Source organism: Fringilla coelebs, assembly GCF_963513975.1.
Source record: "Fringilla coelebs genome assembly, chromosome: Z".
Classification (NCBI taxonomy): Eukaryota; Metazoa; Chordata; class Aves; order Passeriformes; family Fringillidae; genus Fringilla; species Fringilla coelebs.
Genome location: NC_140031.1, coordinates 57,653,293 through 57,672,021, shown reverse-complemented (window position 1 = coordinate 57,672,021; position 18,729 = coordinate 57,653,293). Strand labels below are relative to the sequence as shown.

The 18,729-nt window shown below is 43.9% G+C and overlaps 2 protein-coding genes across 4 annotated transcripts in view; one reads left to right on the top strand and one right to left on the bottom strand.

The window, feature by feature from the left end:
* Positions 1–1,015: 1,015 nt before the first annotated feature.
* On the top strand, positions 1,016–10,385 carry TXN (thioredoxin). Its single transcript, XM_084224549.1, has 5 exons — positions 1,016–1,343; positions 7,059–7,163; positions 7,799–7,858; positions 8,647–8,712; positions 10,171–10,385. The coding sequence occupies exons 1-5, from the start codon at positions 1,320–1,322 to the stop codon at positions 10,231–10,233; spliced, it is 318 nt and encodes a 105-aa protein (XP_084080675.1). The 5' UTR covers positions 1,016–1,319; the 3' UTR covers positions 10,234–10,385.
* The window catches only part of PTGR1 (prostaglandin reductase 1), a 35,052-nt gene continuing 24,193 nt past the window's right edge, over positions 7,871–18,729 (bottom strand). For 2 of the 3 annotated variants that reach the window (XM_084224546.1, XM_084224547.1), the window contains exon 11: positions 17,462–18,102. In XM_084224546.1, coding sequence (XP_084080672.1) covers positions 17,992–18,102 — 111 coding nt within the window. In that variant the 3' untranslated portion in view covers positions 17,462–17,991. Of the gene's footprint in view, positions 7,946–17,461; positions 18,103–18,729 lie in introns of those variants that run through there. The other variant, XM_084224548.1, reaches the window with a different exon arrangement.

Here is an 18,729-nt window from a genome sequence, read left to right as displayed (position 1 = left end):
CACACACTTGAAAACTTCCAAAATAAAAAATTACTGAGTTTCCACCACAAGTAAAGCAACATATGAGGGCAAATCCTGTTGGGATAGGTTGGTACCTGTATCCAAAGCAAACTGTATTTTGTTTTCTTTTTAAGGAAGAAGTGTATTTTTTTTATCCAGGACCTGCACTAAGTCTTCCCATCCTCTGCTCAGCTGCATCCCAGAGCAAATCTTTCACAGACTGGTAACCCAGCTGCTAAAACCTGCAGAAACAGTTTTAGCCCATTCCTAACCCACCTGGCACCAATATCCCAACGCCTAACCTTTCCCGTGTCCGGTGCAGTGGGAGCTGGAGTCAGCAACGTCCAGAGTTCAACATTAAACCCTATCAGCCCAACAGAAGGAGAGCAGGGCGGTGGCCGACCTGTTTTGCACTGTGGCGTGGGCAGTGGTGCAGCATGTGGTGAAACAAACGACGTCTCCGTAACACAGAGAAATAAACAAGATAGATGGGAACTTCAGGTTCCACCAAAGATTCCGCCCCCCCGGATGGGAAGGCTAAGTTGTTCCCACGAGGAGTCTTTCTGGTCCGGGCTGAGTCCCTCATGAGAGGAGAAGGTCGGTCAGTGTTTAACCCCGGGCAAGCACCGCTCGCGTCGCTGAGCCTTCTGCGCTGCAGAAGGGCCCACATCACACAGAGAGACGGCGCCACTCCGTGCTTTTGGTGGTGGGAAGGAAAACAACACCGGGAAAAAAGAAAAATATTCCCGTGATTTATTCCCGTCTTTCAGCTTTGCAGTAGCCCCACTCTGCCCGCATTACGGCCAACACCAGCTCCCTTTCTCGTAAGGCGAGCAAAACGCCGCGTCAGGCAGGGCCGCGTCAGGCAGGGCCGCTCCGCGGGGGGACGCGGCGGGGGGGTGGCCGAGCACTTCCTGCTCATCGTTACACAGCACTTTTCCAACCCTCCTGGGCTCTCCTTTCTTCCGCTGCCGGTTCCCCCTGGCAGCCGGCAGGGACGCACTCTCCCCTCCCGGCCGGGGCTGCGGGCGCGGCTGGGCTCGGCCCGCGCCCCTCGCCGCCTCCCCTCAGCGCGGCCCCCTCGACCCCGGGCCCCAGCGGCGCCGTGGGCGGGGGCGCGCGGGGAGCGGCAGGAGGCGGGTCGGGACCTGCGCATGCGCGGCGCGGCGCGGCGCTGGGCATAAAAGGGCGGCCGGGGCGGCGCGGGAGACGCGCTGGGACGGCAGGAGGCGAGGGAGGAATCTGAGCCGAGTGCGGGGACGAGGTCCTTGGTTCCTTGCCTTTACGCCACCGACCCTCCATCCCCAGCCGTCGCCGCTATGGTGAAGATCGTGGGCAGCCTGGTGAGTCCGATGGGCGAGGTGGCCACGTCCTTTCGCCGTGAGAGGGGCGGACGGCGGGACGAGCATCACTCCCCGTCGGGCGGGCGAACGGGGAGGGAACGCTGCCGGGGGCAGCGTGGCAGGCGGGGAACAGTGCCCGGGCTGCCCTGGGCTGTCGAGAGGCCTTGGCCTGCGGGAGATGGCGGGTGTGAGCCGGTGTGCTGCCCGGGCAGGCGGAGCCTGCTTCGCCCATGCGGCGGGAACGGGGTAAGCCGCGCGGAGGGCTGGCCAGACCGGAGGGGGGGAACAAATAACTGCGCGACCTGAGGCTTCGGGGAATCGGGATGGGCAGGGGGTGATGCAATTTCACGTTATGACGGATTGTTGCTCATCGCACTCTAAAATCTTAAGGAAAAGATTCCGTTTCTCAAGCGGACTGCAGGGTACTAGGGCGACAGGAGGAGAGGACAGACTTAAGCTGCGTCAGGGGAGATTCAGGTTGGATATTAGGAGCAATTTCTTAAAAGACAGGGTGATTAGGCGTTGGAATGGGCTTCACAGGGAGGTGGTTGAGTCACCTTCCTCGCAGATGTTTAAAGAAAAACTGGACGTGGCACTGAGTGCTGGGGTGTTGGGTCACAGCTTGGATTCAATGATCTCGGAGGTCTTTTTCAACCTAACAGATTTTGTGATTCAGTACCTTAATTTAGCAGTCCTGGTTTGCCTTATGTACTGCTAGTGTGTAGGGGATCAGGTGGCTTTCCTAAAGTTTGGCCTGGGTTCTGTTGCATTTCGGGGCAGGACATCATGGAAAAGTTCATCCATTCTTGACTTGAAAGGAGCTGCTTAGAGACCATTCCCCATACTTAAACAGCAGGAGTTGCTGGCATAAAAAGTATTTCCCTTGTTGTGGTGCTGTCTGACAAATTCATAACCCTAATGCAGCACGTCACTGTTTGGATGATTCTGTGAATGCAAACACATCTGTGGCTCTGAGATACAAAATAGTAATAAAGCCTAGACCAACACATGGAGAATACCCTGCTGGTGATGAAATAGCATGTGGTCTTGTGCACAGCAGCTGATGTGGTTGATAGACAACAATAGAGTACTTGTTAGCTGTAACTTAGGAACCCAAGTCCCAAAAAATATTCTCCATGCAAACTTAGCAAGCTCTTCATTTCAGGAAAAATCCTGTTGGGCTAGTCTCACCTTTTTGAACTTGAAATTTGGTGCAAGTATCAGTTTGATCTCATTTTGAAGCATCCGCAAGTGATGATGTGTGGGCATCTTGTAAGGCCCCAAAAAGTCGCTCGGCAAGGTCTTTAACAAGGTTTACAGTTGTTCTTGTACTCTGAGTTAGACACGGGAGAAATACCATCAAGAGGCCTAAACAACAAAAAACACTTTACTGCCAACTTTAGAAAATCAGGGAACTTTGGCAAAAGGTTTAGTGCAACATTCGGTCAGCATAAAACACTTTTCAAAGCATTAACTTAGCCCATTCAACTTAGCAAACTCTAAACCTGTTTGATTTCAAGTTACTGAAAAATTCTGAGAGGAGAGAATTAGAAGAAGAAAAAGACAGAAAAGACATTAAAAAGGGCACATATTACTGCTGGGTCCCTGCGGTATTCGGCTGATAGAAATTCCAAGAGAAGGTAAGGTCAAGACATATGCTAGCAGCATGTTTGGCCTTAAATACCCCTTGCCTCCAGTGTGCCTGTGGCTGGCGGATCCTGTGTGTCTGGGATGGGGCTCTAGGGATGGGGGGTGTGGAGCAGTGCACTGCCTCGCCAGAGCAAAGCCTGGCCTGCCCCTTCCCCCACACATCTGCCCCTCAAATTCCTTCGAGACCTCAGTCTTTACAGTCTCTCATGCATCCGAGTTTGTTTTCTAGGCTGTGCTCTTCTACAGTCCGTTCACTTTAAAAATTAAAGGCATATCAGACCCCTCCCGCTGGACCGCAAAAGAGTTGGGATCTGATACATAAATATACAAACTAACGCTTGTGACCACAGCTCAAAAACCGGTGAATGCGGGAAGCCCCTTAAGAGGGACGAGATGGAAAGAGAATGGTGTGTGAACTCAACCTGGAATTGTTGTTCTGCTTTGTCTCTCTTCCCCCTTCTCTGTTTATGGTGGCACAGAAGGGGCAAACTTTTGGTGCAAGGGTCGAGATTTTTGTTACGCACAGGAATAGGTTAAACCTAACAAGGCAAATCTGGCTCTGCTCTAAGTTAGCTAGGCTTCCACTATCCTCCTAGCTATGAGTCTTGTTTAATAGCCTGCTGTAGTTAAAGTGAATGTTGGGTGCACGTTCATGGGGAGCGTTAACTCAACAGTCATGCTGACAACAGCATTTTAAAGTCTGTGACACCCAGAGTATTCAAGCGCAGTGCAGCTGGGATTTCTGGATTAATTCTGGTTTTCAGTAAAACAGGTTTGTATTCTTCTCTGATACAAAGGGGAAAACCCATTCTTGCACTGTCTGCACTTCTGTGAGTGAGAGCTAGGTAGAGGTGGCCCTTTTTCCTGCACACGCCTTCAGAAACAAACCAGCTTATGAAGAATGTCCACTTTCAGGGCACTTGACTGATCCCTCTGTAGTACCTGCTATTGCACGGAAGGAGCTGTATTGGTCGTTTTTAGTGGCCTTGAGATGAGTGACTAGTGTAACTTCTAAGAGGTTTTGGCTCAGGGACATACTGCCTTTTATAGTCAAAGTTAATGGGGTGTATAAACTTAAAAAGCTGGTGCTGCCAAAGCTGTCCTCTTTATTCTAGCTGCCTCTCTTGTTATTTAAGCTAAAGAAAATGCTGAAAAATTGCAGCTTTTGCTATAAGTGATAATTTTAGAAGTGGCATGTGCTAGGGAGTTCAGGCAGTTGAACCTTTGCTTTGTTTATGCTAGCTTCTGTATTTAAAAGCCTCACTAAATTACATAGTAACCTTTGGCTGTCAGCTGATGACTGGGCAAGTTCAAGGGTGACTTGATATGTGTTGAAAATAATGTTGAAAATAAGCTTTAATCAAATAAGCCAGATAGTGTGGACCTGTATTATCTGTTGCTGAGAGCAGCAGACTCCCTTCAGCACCATCTGAAGGAGGCCAGCAGCCTCCTTTTTGAAGCACTACCTGCTGCTGGGAACCTCTGGGGCACTAGAGGCTTTCATTATTAGAGTTTCTTACTTGGCTCTTGGGAACAGATGCCTGCTACCAATGTATTTGTTGAAGGTAGCATGCCCTTTTCTGCTGGATGACAATACAAGTAAAATGAGGTCTTGTTTGTGCTCAGAGAGGTTGTAGTTAAATAATTAAAGAAAAAAAAAACAACCCAACCGAACAACAACAACAACAAAAAGACCCACTACCACAAAGAACAATATTGACCAGCATGCTAGCTGAGGTTTCCCCCAATGAGCTGCTACCTGAAGAAAATGCTGGTTAAAACAAAGCTGCAAGATACTTTCCTTCAAAGCATGACAAGTAGTCTTGTGATGGGAGGTTCCCCTTCTGGTCATAGGGATTTAGTTTTTCATAAAAAAAAAACTTTGTCACTTTACAGTTAACATGAAAGACTACTAGTGAAGTAGCTGGACTGGTCAAGCAGCTTGTTTTTTGTTTTGCTCCTGCTAGTGTCTTCCTTCCTCCAGGGAAATAAAGATCACTAGAAAAACTTTCAGAACTTCTCACTAGTTCAATATTTTTAAACTTGCAGGGGTAACTCCCCTGCATCTCTTTTCACTGTCCTGAAACAATTTTGGCTGATAGTAGAGATGATTTACAAGGTAACACCTGATTTGTAGTCAGGGCCAGGTCACCAGTGGTGAATGGTATATGTGACCAGCTGTAATTATGATGCTGTCCTGCTTTCCCTTTGTTCTGTGCAATAACAAACCTCAGCTGTGTGGCCATATGATGAATGCGTTCCAAGGCTGGCTTCCTTTAACAGAATACAGTAATTATGCAGCTGGACAGGAGACTTAGGGGTTAAAATAGGATGGTCTAACTGGCAGTTGCCGGAAGTGGATTCAATAGAGTGGTGATGTTACAGTGCAGAGGTCTGAGAAGCTATACCAAAAATCAGTAGCAGGATTTCAAGGCCAAAAGGAATGAGGCTTGATTGAGAAATTTAGGATATAAGTACTGGGAGGGAGCAGCAAGTGTGGATTGCTGTGTACAGGGACATTAAAACATTGTTGGTGGGAATGGGTGTAGGAATGCATACTATGTCAGTAAAGGAGTAGGGGAACCTAGGGAGACAGGAAAATGTAACTGTTCCTATATCTTTCAGAATGAGAGTAGGTGGTGTGGAGTGTTACTCCTGCTCTTGTAGCAGTATAGACTGTGACTGTCCAAGATGCAAGGATAGAAAAACCAGCATGAATGCTGTGCCTCAGAAGAAGGCTATGTGGGGAGGGGAAAAGGTAACAGGGAGATGTAATTTGAAGTTACAGGAGTGAATTTGAAGTTACAGGAAGCTGTGAAGACTTTTACATAGGATTATGCATACATAAGAATCCTGCTCATGCAGGATCTCTGCTTGCTTGTCAAATATATTCATGACCAGTTTGACTTTGGCTCCTCAACTGCGTAACATTCTTTAGCTTACTAGAGTCAAACTTATTGTGGCTGATTGCAGAAGCAGGTATGGATTAGTTAACCCTTGCACTCCAAAACCAACCCCTGTGTACATCTGGCAGTGACCATACTGCTTTCAGTCAGCTGTTGCTGACAGGATTCCAGTGCTTTGCTCCATTAGGCTGGGGGAGCCAAAGCAGCTATCTTTTGAAGTTTATGCTAACAGCTCTCCTGAGGCTTGATTGCCGAGACAACAAAGTTGAAAATTATTGAAGTGGCTTGTACTTTCTTTGAAATAGACAGTATCAGAATGTAGGTGATCAGCACTTTCTGCTTCTGCCTGAGAGACACTTGTTTGCCTTTTGCTAGGATGCAAGTATTTATTGCTTCTAATGCCTTTCAGTTCTTTTAAAGCGTTCACTTTTTGACCAGCAAAAAATGAGTAATGGCATGTAAGATGTTTAGTTCCAAGAAATATTGTCCAGAGATGATTTGCATGACTAAGTGCAACGCAGACTTGAAGACTCAGAATAAGTATTGGGTGTTTACTTGTGTAGGCTGTATGTGTACCATTGCTTTGGCTAATGATGTCAAATGTGGGTTCACTTCACAAAATAACTATCTTTTGAGGTTGCTTTCAAAAACATGCTTTAGCGTAAAACACAATATCATTTTAATGTCAGCCATTGATTGGAAAAGTCACCAGAGTGGATGACTGTACAAAGGTTTGTGTCTGCCCTTTCCTAATTCAAAGTCTGTCCCATATGAAGATGAAAGTCTTACTGCCAAGACAGAAATGAGAATATGGATTTTAGAATCTCTAAGGATCATATTTGGAGATGACACAGAGGTGTCAGAGTTGAGCATTATAAGTAGAGAATTTCTAGCTTGTTTCCACAATTCAATGAGTTTGAGCATTGTGGTTGTTTTCTAATTGGTGAGACATAGGACACTGACTGCTGCTAGCACCGATGAAAACAATTCATACTGAAGCACTTATATGATGGTACAAATAACTCAGTTAAGTGTTTTAGGCTTGCCATAATGATTAGTGTGTTAGGTCTGAGAGCAAGCCAGCATTGGGTATCATTTAGGAAAGGAGGGGGAATCATCAATGTGTTAAATTTTTTTTTCTTTTTTTTGTTTTTTGTAGGTTGAATTTGAGGAAGAACTGAAGTCTGCTGGTGAGAAGCTTATAGTAGTTGATTTCTCTGCAACATGGTGTGGACCATGCAAAATGATCAAGCCCTTTTTCCACGTAAGTAGTTTTTCTGGGTTTATTTCTGCATTAAATTGTATATAAATATTGGTGTTGCTTTACAATAACATGGAGGAAAGTTCCTTTTGCCTTATGTGATTGCCAGCATTTTCTGGAAAAGTGAGAAGTTGCAGAAGTATCTATATTTAAGACTACCAAGTGAAATAGACTGACCATTGATATAGCTAGGAACTAATATGAGGTTTAGCTTTTGTCCTGATGGTTACATGCATTTTGGGTACATAGAGACCTGCCAGATGCATTGCAACCTTCTGTACATGGTTAATGTAACTCCTCCAGCTGTGTTTAGGTGGCTGTGTTATCTCCTGATAAGGTATGAGAAGCTGTAGCATCTTCTGGTGATCAGCTGAAGGCTGCAAGAGAAGACCTTCCACCTATGTCTCAGGATATTTTGGGTCTTTGTGGGGAGAACATATTTCCACAAACTCTTTCAGAAACAGTCTGCAGCAGAACAGAAAACTTTTGCTCTGGTAGTAAAATAGCTGCTTTAAGATAACAAAGCATGTTTCACTAGCAGTTTAAGCAGCAACAGCCTTTCCATTTATACAAGTGCATCTTTTCAGGAAACTTTCCTGGAACACTGTAACTGCATAGTTCTTTTTATTTCTTTCTAGAGTTTGTGTGAGAAGTATGGTGATGTGGTATTCATAGAAATCGATGTGGATGATGCCCAGGTAAGGTCTGGGGTGGTTGTGAGGGAGGACTTCCATGCAAGTGACAGCCAAGAATTCAAAATATCTTCACACATTTTGAATCAAAATCTGAAACAAAACAAGAGTTTACTTCAACTTAAAATTGAAACACAGGGATTTAGCTGGAAAGAATTTTTTTTTTCAGGGAACACCTGAACAGAACAATCTGCACTCTTGAAGTCCTATGGCATGTGTTGGATAACTTGGAAACAATGACCCTTTACTTTGGGAGGGAGCATTAGTCTAAGGTCTTAAGCTTTGATGCAATCTTCCTCAAACCTAATGGTTCACAACCTACTGATCTGTCTGGTCCCTCCACTGCTCTTGGCACTTTTTCCTCTTTCATTAAAAATTAAATTAGGTCTTAAATTAAGTGCAATATAATGTCTGCTGTATTGCAGTTTCAACATTGTCAAATAGGTACTTGAAAAATATCACATGGAAGCCCAAGAGTTGCCATACGGCTCTTGAGTCTTACGAGCAGACATCTGTTTTGATGCAGAAGTCTGTTTGTTTCTAAACACAGAGTACAGGTTAAGGTTTTTGCTGTTGCATGAATTAAATGTTGAAGAAGGGATCTTTAAGGCTTACTTCAGGGAGATGTTAACACTGCACTGGTTTTGCTAGTGATGAACTAGCAGAAGTTCTTCTGCTTTATTTTGAGCAACAATGGCTTTATCCTGCCACCTAAACAGAAGTCACCTAGAGTGGGTTCTAAATTTAACATCCTTAAGAATGCCCAGTTGAAGATGTGTTTTTATCTCTTCCAGGATGTTGCTTCACACTGTGATGTGAAGTGCATGCCAACGTTCCAGTTCTACAAGAATGGAAAGAAGGTAGGCTCTGCCTTTCCAGAACTGGAGCATGCAAGCTAAACACTTGAAAAATGATTGGCAATGTTGGACTACTTAGTCTGCTTTTTCTTGATTGTGTCTTTATGGTACCACTAGCATTAAAATACTCTCACTTGTTTAAGAGCAAACAAGTTCATCTTAGAACCACAGCAAATGTAACCAGCAGTTAACTGGTGATGCAAACTGAGTTGTTCACAGGTAGTGAAGTGAGTTAGTTATAGGTCAATCTTACAGACAATTTCATGGGAGACAGTGGGGTGAGATGTCTGTGTTAAAACTGCTGGTCTATCTGCCTAGCACCCTGCCTTTTACTTGGCCTGCATTCGTTATCTGGATGCAGCTTGTGTTGAAGAGAGAAATGACTATAGGTGCCTATGGAATCCCGCCCAAACAGAAGTCTCTAACCTGGTTGAGGTTACAGACAACCTCATACATACCACAAACAACTGTTTAGTTTATTTCACAGAGAGGCTGTATAACCTCTGAAGTGAAGGTCCTGTCTCTGTTTAAGACTGAGCAGACCTCTTTTGTCTGCGCTGCCAAGAGATGGATGCAGATTGTGCTCTGACAGCAGAGTGGGCTGCCTGTGCAGGGTAGTTTGAGTAGCTGTCTGCATGAACTTCCTGACCTGAATGTGTTGTCTTAGGCTTTTAGTTTGCTAAGCAAGCTGAAGGTAGGCTTTTCTGAAGGAAAACAGTGCTTTAGGTGTAAGTTTCATGGCTGAAGGCAATGGAATTGCACCTTGGATAGTTGAGGGTTGCAGGTAGGGTGTCTTCCAGTTCAGTATGGGGTCAGTATGAACCTTTGACAGTTTTGCTAGGGTGAACTTCTGCAACTTTGTGATGTCATTGGAAGAATTGTGATTACAGCATGACTGTCAATGTGTGGCTTTTTGTATCAAGCAAGCAGTTTCATGGCCTGTACTGTAGTCTGCTCTCTGCCTTCAATCCCTGTAGATACAGGAGGACAGAGCTGTTGTTTTTGAGTCAGCAGATGAATGCTGCCTCTATCTTTCTGCTCTGTAAGTTGCAAGAAGATCAGTTCTCACAGGAGAAGGCAGGCACAGGGGTAGGTCATTTGGAACAGTCCTTCCAAATTTGATTGGTAGGGTCCTGAGCAACTCAAGGTGACTTTGAGCTGTCTCTGATATGTGGGGACCTTCAGAGTCCCTTCAAGCCCCCTTTTAAGTCTTACATAATATTGATCCAGGATTAATGGTAGTCTGGAAGTGAAGTTTCATAGTCTTCTGTCTCAACTTTTGCATGGATTGAATTGAGTAGGAAATACATATGTGAACACATGCAAAATACTGTGTTTTGATAGTGGGAAAAATTTTCGTTTTTAGCAGAGTTGAATAGGTGTGTATGTGACTAGTTGCATTGCATCCAATGTTAAGAAGCATTAAATGCAGGAATTCTAAAAATCAATCTCTCTTTACAGGTGCAGGAGTTCTCTGGGGCCAATAAAGAGAAGCTGGAAGAGACCATTAAAAGTCTAGTCTAATCTCCAGCCATGAAGACATTGAAGAGTGACTGCTTTGGCTAAATTACAGCCTGCAACTTTTCTACTTTAAAATAAACAAGCTAGCTAGATTAAATGGTGCAAACTATCTTCTTGGTCCATGTATATGAGTAAAATAAAGTATAAACTCTTCACTTTTGGGTATTGCTGTGTGTTTAACAAAAAGCTTTAGAATTTCATAATGTCAGGTGAGTGTCAGGTTTTGCTGTGTTAAAAGGGTACTTACTGTCTGTATACAAAGACTTCTCAAAGGCAACCTCATCTATTGTTGGCTTGGGATCCATGACAGTTGCTTTAGGAGGAGTCTGCTGCCACCCTGCTCAGATGGTAGTCACTACACTATAATCTAGTTTACAAATACCAAAAGAGGAGTTGGAGAAAAGAGGGTAATCACTGGGTGGGATACTTCTTTCATTACATCTTTTTAGTTGAATATTTTTTAAATGTTTCAATCTGCATTTTAGAGTTCAAAGCTAAGACTTGTCCTTCCAGAGCATTATACCAATCCTACTATGGAAGTGCAAGGTAGGACTTGGACTTGCTGTCTTTTTGCCTTTTCAATTTGCCTTGCCATTTGTATGAGTACCCTCTGGTTCTATTAGTAAAGAAGTGTGTTTAGTCTGAGTTGGGCTGCTTTGTTTCTAGGCAATAGTCTGGAACAAATGACTGAAGAAGTAAACTTGTAATGTCTTACAGTCAAGAGAATTTTAGATTTATGTACTCTTGTAATTTTCATTTGATTGCAGTGTTGCACTCTCAGAACACATTTGACACTGTTGAACAGTAAACTGGACTCTGTGGTCCTCCAGTCTTGAATCAGTCTGTCTGGATGAATGCTGACTTGCCAGCCTTTTTATACCTGCCATTCACCTACTCTTGGTGCTGTAACCAAGGGGAACAGTGTTTTTTCTGCTGTATCAAAATGGCTTCCTTGCTGGCTTGGATTTCCTGTACAAGAACTCAGTGATGAAGGGAGCAGGGCTGTAGCTAGCAGTGAGTACAGCTTAGTGAGCTGTGCTGCTCTCTTGAGTATCACTCATGGAAAAGCTAGACTTCCTGCTGCATATGCAGACAATGTGGAATGAATGAGCCTCTTTGTGGTAGGAAACTCACCCATGACTCAGCCTTACACTCACTCCACAAGCATGCATGAATTTCTTGATGGCTCTGGAGGACTGAGGGCCTTGTATGTTGCTAATTTGAAACAAGATTTTTCTAGTCCAAGAAGTGGCCACACCCTTTACTTGAGAGTGAGCCATCAAGGCTTTTCTTGGATGTAAGTTCCGAGTTGTGATTATGCAATGAGGAGAACATGGAAAATATTTTCCATGTAGTTCTAGCTATTTGACTAAGAGAAGTGCAACTGCATGTTTGAACTGTTCAAAGGTAAATGGGAAACCACTACCCAAGTGGTATGAACAGACTTGTGAGGAGAGAATAAAATGAAGCTGCAGCAAGAATGCACTATGAACACATGCTATCTGCAAACAGCATTGCTTTTGCAAGCAGTTTCTGCATGGCCTACTTATTCCCTTTGGGTAGTAACTGTGAACAAGAAAGGTTTAAAAAATTCCTGCTGAAGGTTCCAGATGAAGTTCAGTAAGAGGCCCTGGTATCCCACTTTATCCTTAAGAAATGATACTTCAGTGGGCTGCAACATACAGTATTTCTGCTGAGGCAAGACCAGACCAGGTTGTTGGAGGGGAAAGGTGTGGTCAATGGTGCTTTGCTGCTTGTGTGTTGAGTTTATACTTTGTTTAGTTTTTTAATAAAATGATACTCTGCAGTAGCCTTGGACAATCCAGGTGATAGGGACTGGAAATTCAAATCGTGATTGGAAAGACCAGAATAGCTGGAATACCTCTTGTGCTGAAGCAAGGGGTGCAAAGCAGTTCTTAAAAGGGCAGTGAGTTCAGCTTCCTGTGCTGCAGTATCTTCCCCTCCTAAGAACTGGTATGTAGACATACTGTGGTGAAAATAACTTGCATAGCCTAATTTGAAAGATGTTCTTTGAGGCTTGGCTCTTTGAGGAATGTGCAGTGAGGATCTCCATGTTAGGTAAACTTTCTCTTTAGGGGAAAGAACACATGGTCGTCAAATGCAAAGTTATACCAGAATTTGACTGTAGTTGGTCCTTACCATTACAGGTGATGGAAAGCAAAGCCTATGCTTTGTTCTGGTTATATGTAAGGAGCCTGGGCTCCTAGAGCATAATTGCCCCTACTGGGAAGAGAGAACCCTAGTTCAGGATGGGAATTGGCTTGAATCTTTCAACAGGCAAGAGTGGGTGTTTCAGTCTTAAACAAGCCTAGATATAGCAAATAAACATTTTGTTCTGAATGGAATGGGTATGAGTATCCTTGCTAAAGCCTAGGTCATATGCCCACTCACAAGTATTAAGTAATTGATGCTTAATAGAGAGCTGGGTAGGTGCAATTTTTTGTTTGTTTTTTTTGTGTGAAGGTGTGAGGCCAGTATTGCTATGTGCCAGGCAGTAGCACAGCATTCACTTTCATTAAACTCTGTGGTCTGCTTTTTGCATGAACAGGACTGGCTGCTTTGAGCCAATGATCTGCAAAGATGCCTGTAAGAGGGAAGTGGGTAGATAGCCAACTGACTTCAATGTTTTGTAGACCTCATGTGCATGGCAGAGAAAAAACAACATAGAAAGGTTTCTTTTGGGAATAAGGGTTTCGGGAAGAAGTTCTTGCCCCTCAGGCAATGACTGCAGTCTGTGTCATTTGGCTATGAAATAGCTGGGATCTGTCCCTTGCTGTCAAACAAGAAAAACAAGATGTTTTTGTCTGCAGGCCTGTTACCTAGCTTACTTATAATGGGCTGGCCAACAGGAAGAGAAGTACTTCCTGGAATACAGCAACTAAAACACATAGCTGGAATAATTAAGCTTAATGAGAGAGAGAGGACTAACATGAAAGGAAGGGCCAAGGGGTCACAGTGAGTGGACATGCGAACTGTGTTTGATTAAATTGCAGCGGCATAGTGACACTCCTTACCTCCATCCAGGGGTTCTGAAAGGGCTGTTGTGCACTTGGGGAAGTGTACGTCATGCATGTGAGGTGCTTAACCACCCACAACTCTAATCTCTTGCAGCAGCCAACCTAACTGCAACTACAGCTAGCCATCTGCCTTCCCTTCTTTCCTTGACCCGAATGAAGACTTTAATTCCCCTCTGGAATGATTCCAGTAAGAGTATTGGTAATAATTTCAATGTTTAATTTCTTAACTGTTCATACATTAAAACTAGCTGGATCTACCAAGCTAAAACATACTTTTTTTTTTTTAACAATGCCAACAAAATGGCACAGCAGCTCCTCTGTGCTGTGCTCTATTGACATGCAGCTTTCAGCCACCAAAGGAATTGGCTTGAGGAGCATACTATTGAAATCCTTACTGGATTAACTCTGTTGTGCTAGTCCCTGGCCCTTGGTGAAGGGTGGGAGAGTCTGACCTGGTGAAGATGTCTTACAAGATGCTTTTTCTCATATGCTCTTGTTCCTTTCTTGCTACTGTATAGTTTAGAGCTTTTATTTAAACTCAGATATCACAGAAGGCTTAGCTTTGGCCATTGGTTAAGTCTCCTTTGGAGCTGGCTATCACTGGGTCTATCTGACATGGTAGCAGCTTCTGGTCCTCATCAGAGCCACCCCTGCAGCCTCCCCAGTAACAAAACTTTGATAAGAATGAACTAGGTGAGTTTGAGAAACTTAAAAACACCTGAGGAGATAGTGGAGATGGACATCCACCTGAAATGCTGTTTTCCCTCCTATGGTCCAGGTTAGTAGACAGAGTAGGTGCGGGAGGCATGGGAGCTGCACAAAGTTCTATTTCTACCTGCAGCTGACTAACACAAGCTTGTGCCATGCAGATGGCCACAAGGTGGCCACGGCTGTCTGTGAGCTTTATACAGTGTGTATAGGCACAGGAAGGCTTTGTGAATGCCTTGTGCTTGTACCTCTGACAATGCTGGGGTGATGGTTACCTTGAGGTAATGGGCTAGAAGGGAATGAATGCATGGGGGAAGATGGGCTCCTACTGTCCTGGTGGCACCATCTGCCTGGCTTACAGGAATTTGTCATGGATGTCGCAGAGGTATAAACAGACTCTAAGGAGTGGTGAAGCTAAGCATTAGAAGGCATAGAAAGAGGAAGAGTTTTAGACTAGGCTTGGGTCATCTCCCCCCGACTTGAATAAATCCATGACATTTGCCCAGGGAGACAATGAAGTCTGGTATTTCAGCTTTCTTTGTTTCTAACTCCTCTGAGTGGGACACTTGGGGGAGAGCAAGGACACACACCATGAATAGTACTGTATCTGTTACTCCTGCTGATAAGGGAAACACAATGGGCAGTTTTAGCACCACTCTGAAGGATTGCTCCAAAGGAGGCTGAGCCCACACTGAGCTAGTAATGATGGGTTGAGGATAGGGACAGGAAACATCTCCCTACTCTGTAGGTAATGGCCAGCAGCAAGCAAATCTGTCTGGAGCATATGGTGGAGGTGAACAATTAAAGGGGTCATAGGAGCAAGATAAAAGCAAAGGTTTAGAGGTATGGCTGGCTTGCTCCAGTACAGGCAGAGGTGATGGCAGGTTTAAGGTTGGATTTGATCCAGCTAGGGAATAGATCTCACCTCACATAGAAATGGATGCTGTGGCTGGGCCATGGTGTCTCATGACCCTCCTGTGGGCACTGACCCTTGGGGGGGACCATGAGAGAAGCCCATCAGGCAGCAATGGATTCCAAGGATAGCTCCCTGGTTTCAACAGCCCGCAGCCCTTTGCAAAAATTCCCACTGCTTCCTGAAGCCACCTTTGGTGTGGCAGGCCATGGTGAACTCCTCAAGGAGGTACCCACTATGTCCTAAGCTCAGACAAATTATTGCCACCAGCCCCAGCTTGATGTTGCTTAGGAACAGGACATAAAAGTTGCATATTTACTAGCCTGGAACAACTCTAGAGACTGCTTCATTTTGCACAGAGAAGCATAAGGCATTAAGCAGTTAAACCACTACTCTAGAAATAATGATATGTATAAATGAAGAGCTATTTAGACAACAAATTATGAAGCCTGCAGCTGTTTACATTTAAGATAAAATAAACTCTTCCTCTTGCTCTCAAATATTACATCCTCAATTAACTGGGATAATAAAGTCTCAAGAATCCCACTGCCAGCCTACTTGCGAACTGTAGTGGCATAAACTTATGTAGTGGCATAAACATGACCATGTGGACTGGAGGAAAGCATCAGGAAAAGACCAGAGATGATTGAAGAATGACCACTGCACCCTGGGCAGAGCTGAGCTTTTCCACCTTTGCACACACACACCACGGAGAACTGCTGAACTGACCTAGCCCAAGGCAAGCCCTTGCAGCACCTTCTGACAGCCCGTGGGGCCACTGGAGCTCACCCCTTCCCAGCAAGCCTTTAAGATCACCTGCAGAGTGATAATGTTAGAAGAGGGGGTGCCTGGCAGAGTGCTGCTCACAGACCCTGTGCAGCTGTCAGAGGACAGGCTGGACTGCCTGCAAGGTAGTACACATGCTCCGTCCCTAAAAACACCCAGAGCCATGTACTGGCAGAAAAGCCAATCCCAGCAACACGTTGCTGCGTCTTTGTTCTAGGCTGGACCTTGGCACCTTGTTAACTTCGTTACCCTGGCTGTACTCATAGGATTAGCCTGCTTCACTAGAAGGACGAAACAGAGAGACCTTCATCCTGCCTTGTTCCACTGCCGCAAGGAAAAAACCCAAAATTTTTAGTATCTCCTTTTTATTTTCAACATATGGAAAAACCTAGGTATTGTTCCACAGACTCAGAACTTGGAGGACAGTAAGGCTCACAGTAAGAAACTACTGCAAGACCTCCAAACAGTGCCAGACAATGAGGGATAACTGTCATTATTCATGTGGTGGCAGTGCTCCTGACATGTAACGGAAAACCTGGATTTTCAGGAGGATACAGTTATATTGCCCAGAGAAGTTCAGAGGTTCAGAGGTGTGTGGTGCTGGTTTTACGAAGACAAATTATATTTTTATGGTTAAACAGCCCTGCAAAATCAACTGCTATTTATGAAGCATAAAATCTGCACACAGCAAGGGGAATGTACAGGTCAGTATTTTAGGAGGAAGCAAGCTGAGTCAGGATTGTTCTAACTGACAAATCTTTCTGCAACTCTGACCAAGGGACAGGAACTCCATGTGGCTGTTCTTAGTTCATTTCCTAATCATTACTTTACTTGAAACAAGAGATCATTAATTCACTGGATTTAATTCAGTATTTTAGGAATTGCAAGCCCTCTGAAAATTCCTCAACAAAGAGCTACCACACAACAGCACACCTCTATTCAGTGCATCTGAAGCCTACTGACAAGAAGTTCCGTTTTTTGGTTTAGCAATTTATGTGATGTGCAATGGTATTAGTCCACAGATCTTCCTGAGTGGCCAATGTAAAACCACTCAGTGGCCAATGTAAAACCACAGCACTGGAGCTTACTCAAATTGTCAAGTCATTCTCCTAAGAAAACACTATAAAGCAACCAGAACCTCTTACCCACTTGCACCAAGGCTCATTATTTCCCCAGTGGCCAGCTGACCTGCATTTCAGGGTGTGTTTTGTTAAGTCCACTCAGCAAGTATTATCAATCTACATCTTAAGTGATCTCTCTTTGTTGACATACAGAACACCTAATCCTGGAATTGCAAAGATATTAAAGCTGTTTGGGATCGCTCTTCAAGGATCAGTAATGAAATCTTCAAACTAACAAAGTACTCCACAGTGACTGAAAATGGATCACCATCACCTTCATGCCTGTCTGTATCCCATAGTAACAGGTCCTTGTTCTTTTTCAGAACATCTAAAATACCTACAGTGCTACAGTTGCTAATCTATGTGTCTCCTTTGGGTGGCACATTGTGTGTGCTGGACACCAATTTAACACAGTAGGGCCTTCATATTCATTTCACCTTCCAGGAGAGCCAGGGTAAACACTAAGGCAAGGTCAGCTCCAAGCTTGGACACCAACGACAAGTTTCTCAAGAGAATTAGTAATCTATCCAGATCACCTGTACTGAGATCTGCTGGGATAAACAAGCCCTAGTAGTATTTTAGCTCCTATGTGTTAACCATAAGGAAGTGAAAGAGAGAGTATTCCACAAATAGAACTATAACATAAACAAAGTATACATGAAGAGATTTATTTTTCCTTTCCATATTCTCAGAACAACTGAGATAGATACACTGTTTAACGAAATTTTTTTTAAAAAAGCCAGCGAGAGAGAAGCTGGAATCCCCAAGTGTTGTTAGGTTAGCTTACTCCTTGATATGGGTTAAAAAAATCCCACTTGGAAAGTTCTGGGCCAAATCAATGGGTAAAAGGTAAATGTGCCATCAGTTAGCAAAGCTTTTCAAACTGATTTTAGTTTCTACAAGCCTGCTCATAGAAAGGTTCAAGCTATTATCAAATCTGTTGCAGTTCTGATTTTCAGCAATTTTAAGTCACTTTGTTTTGTGCAGGTCTCAATTTCTTCACAAGCAAAGCAATTGGAATATACTTAGACTAATTATTAACATTCATAATTAGCGAAATTATTAACAGAAGTTACCATCAACAAGCATCTAGCAAAATAACTGAAACATACTGATCACATGATTTGACAAGTGAATTAAAAGCGTTTGACAGAATCACATTCTCCTGCACCAGACTCCCAGGAATATCTGATCTTCACACTTTTACAACAGCTTTTCCAAGATTTTCTCCCTTTAACATTCCTATAAAAGCCATTGGCATATTCTCAAATCCTTCAGTGACTTGTTCACACCACTTCACCTTCCCCTGTCAAAAGAAAGAAAATTGCTGAATTTTCATCCACCAAAACAGAATAACTTGCAGCAATATTTTCTCCAGCATATATATTTCATTTGAAACCCGCAAGCTGGCATGCACCAGGATAACTGCAAAAGCAGATGGGCTCTTGTGTGGATCTGCTTTTGTTGTAAAACCTTTTACTTGGAGTTGTAACAGGAAGTAAAAGTCACTGCTGTAAAAACGTACCAGGACAGATTTATTGCTACCTGGTCCCCAAACAACTGACAGGTAGGGGATCATTTACCCCAAACCAGGCCTGTCTCTACCCATTCAGAAGTATGGAATTGCAAATCCAATGATCAAAACCTGACCCATCCCAAAACCTCATATTTGTACAAACTAGCGCCTCTTAGCCTTTACTGGTCACACTCGCAAACTTCTCACAGCCATGAACTTGGTTACTAACCCAGCTTTCACCTAGAAAAATAATGTACAAGAAATTCCCTATTAAATCCCTTTAAAGCCCAGCTCCCAGTACTATAAATTCATTCTTGCCAGTAACTTCAGCACAATACTTCAATGGAAATCCCGGCCCATACTACAAATGACTCAATGAGATATAAAGGAATTACTCTAACTATGAAAATCTTCCTT

Coding starts and splice junctions, on each gene's coding strand:
- TXN (XM_084224549.1), top strand. CDS start 1,320: ATGGTGAAGATCGTGGGCAGCCTG. Junction 7,859..8,646: donor TCGATGTGGATGATGCCCAG/GTAAGGTCTGGG, acceptor TATCTCTTCCAG/GATGTTGCTTCACACTGTGA. Junction 8,713..10,170: donor TCTACAAGAATGGAAAGAAG/GTAGGCTCTGCC, acceptor CTCTCTTTACAG/GTGCAGGAGTTCTCTGGGGC.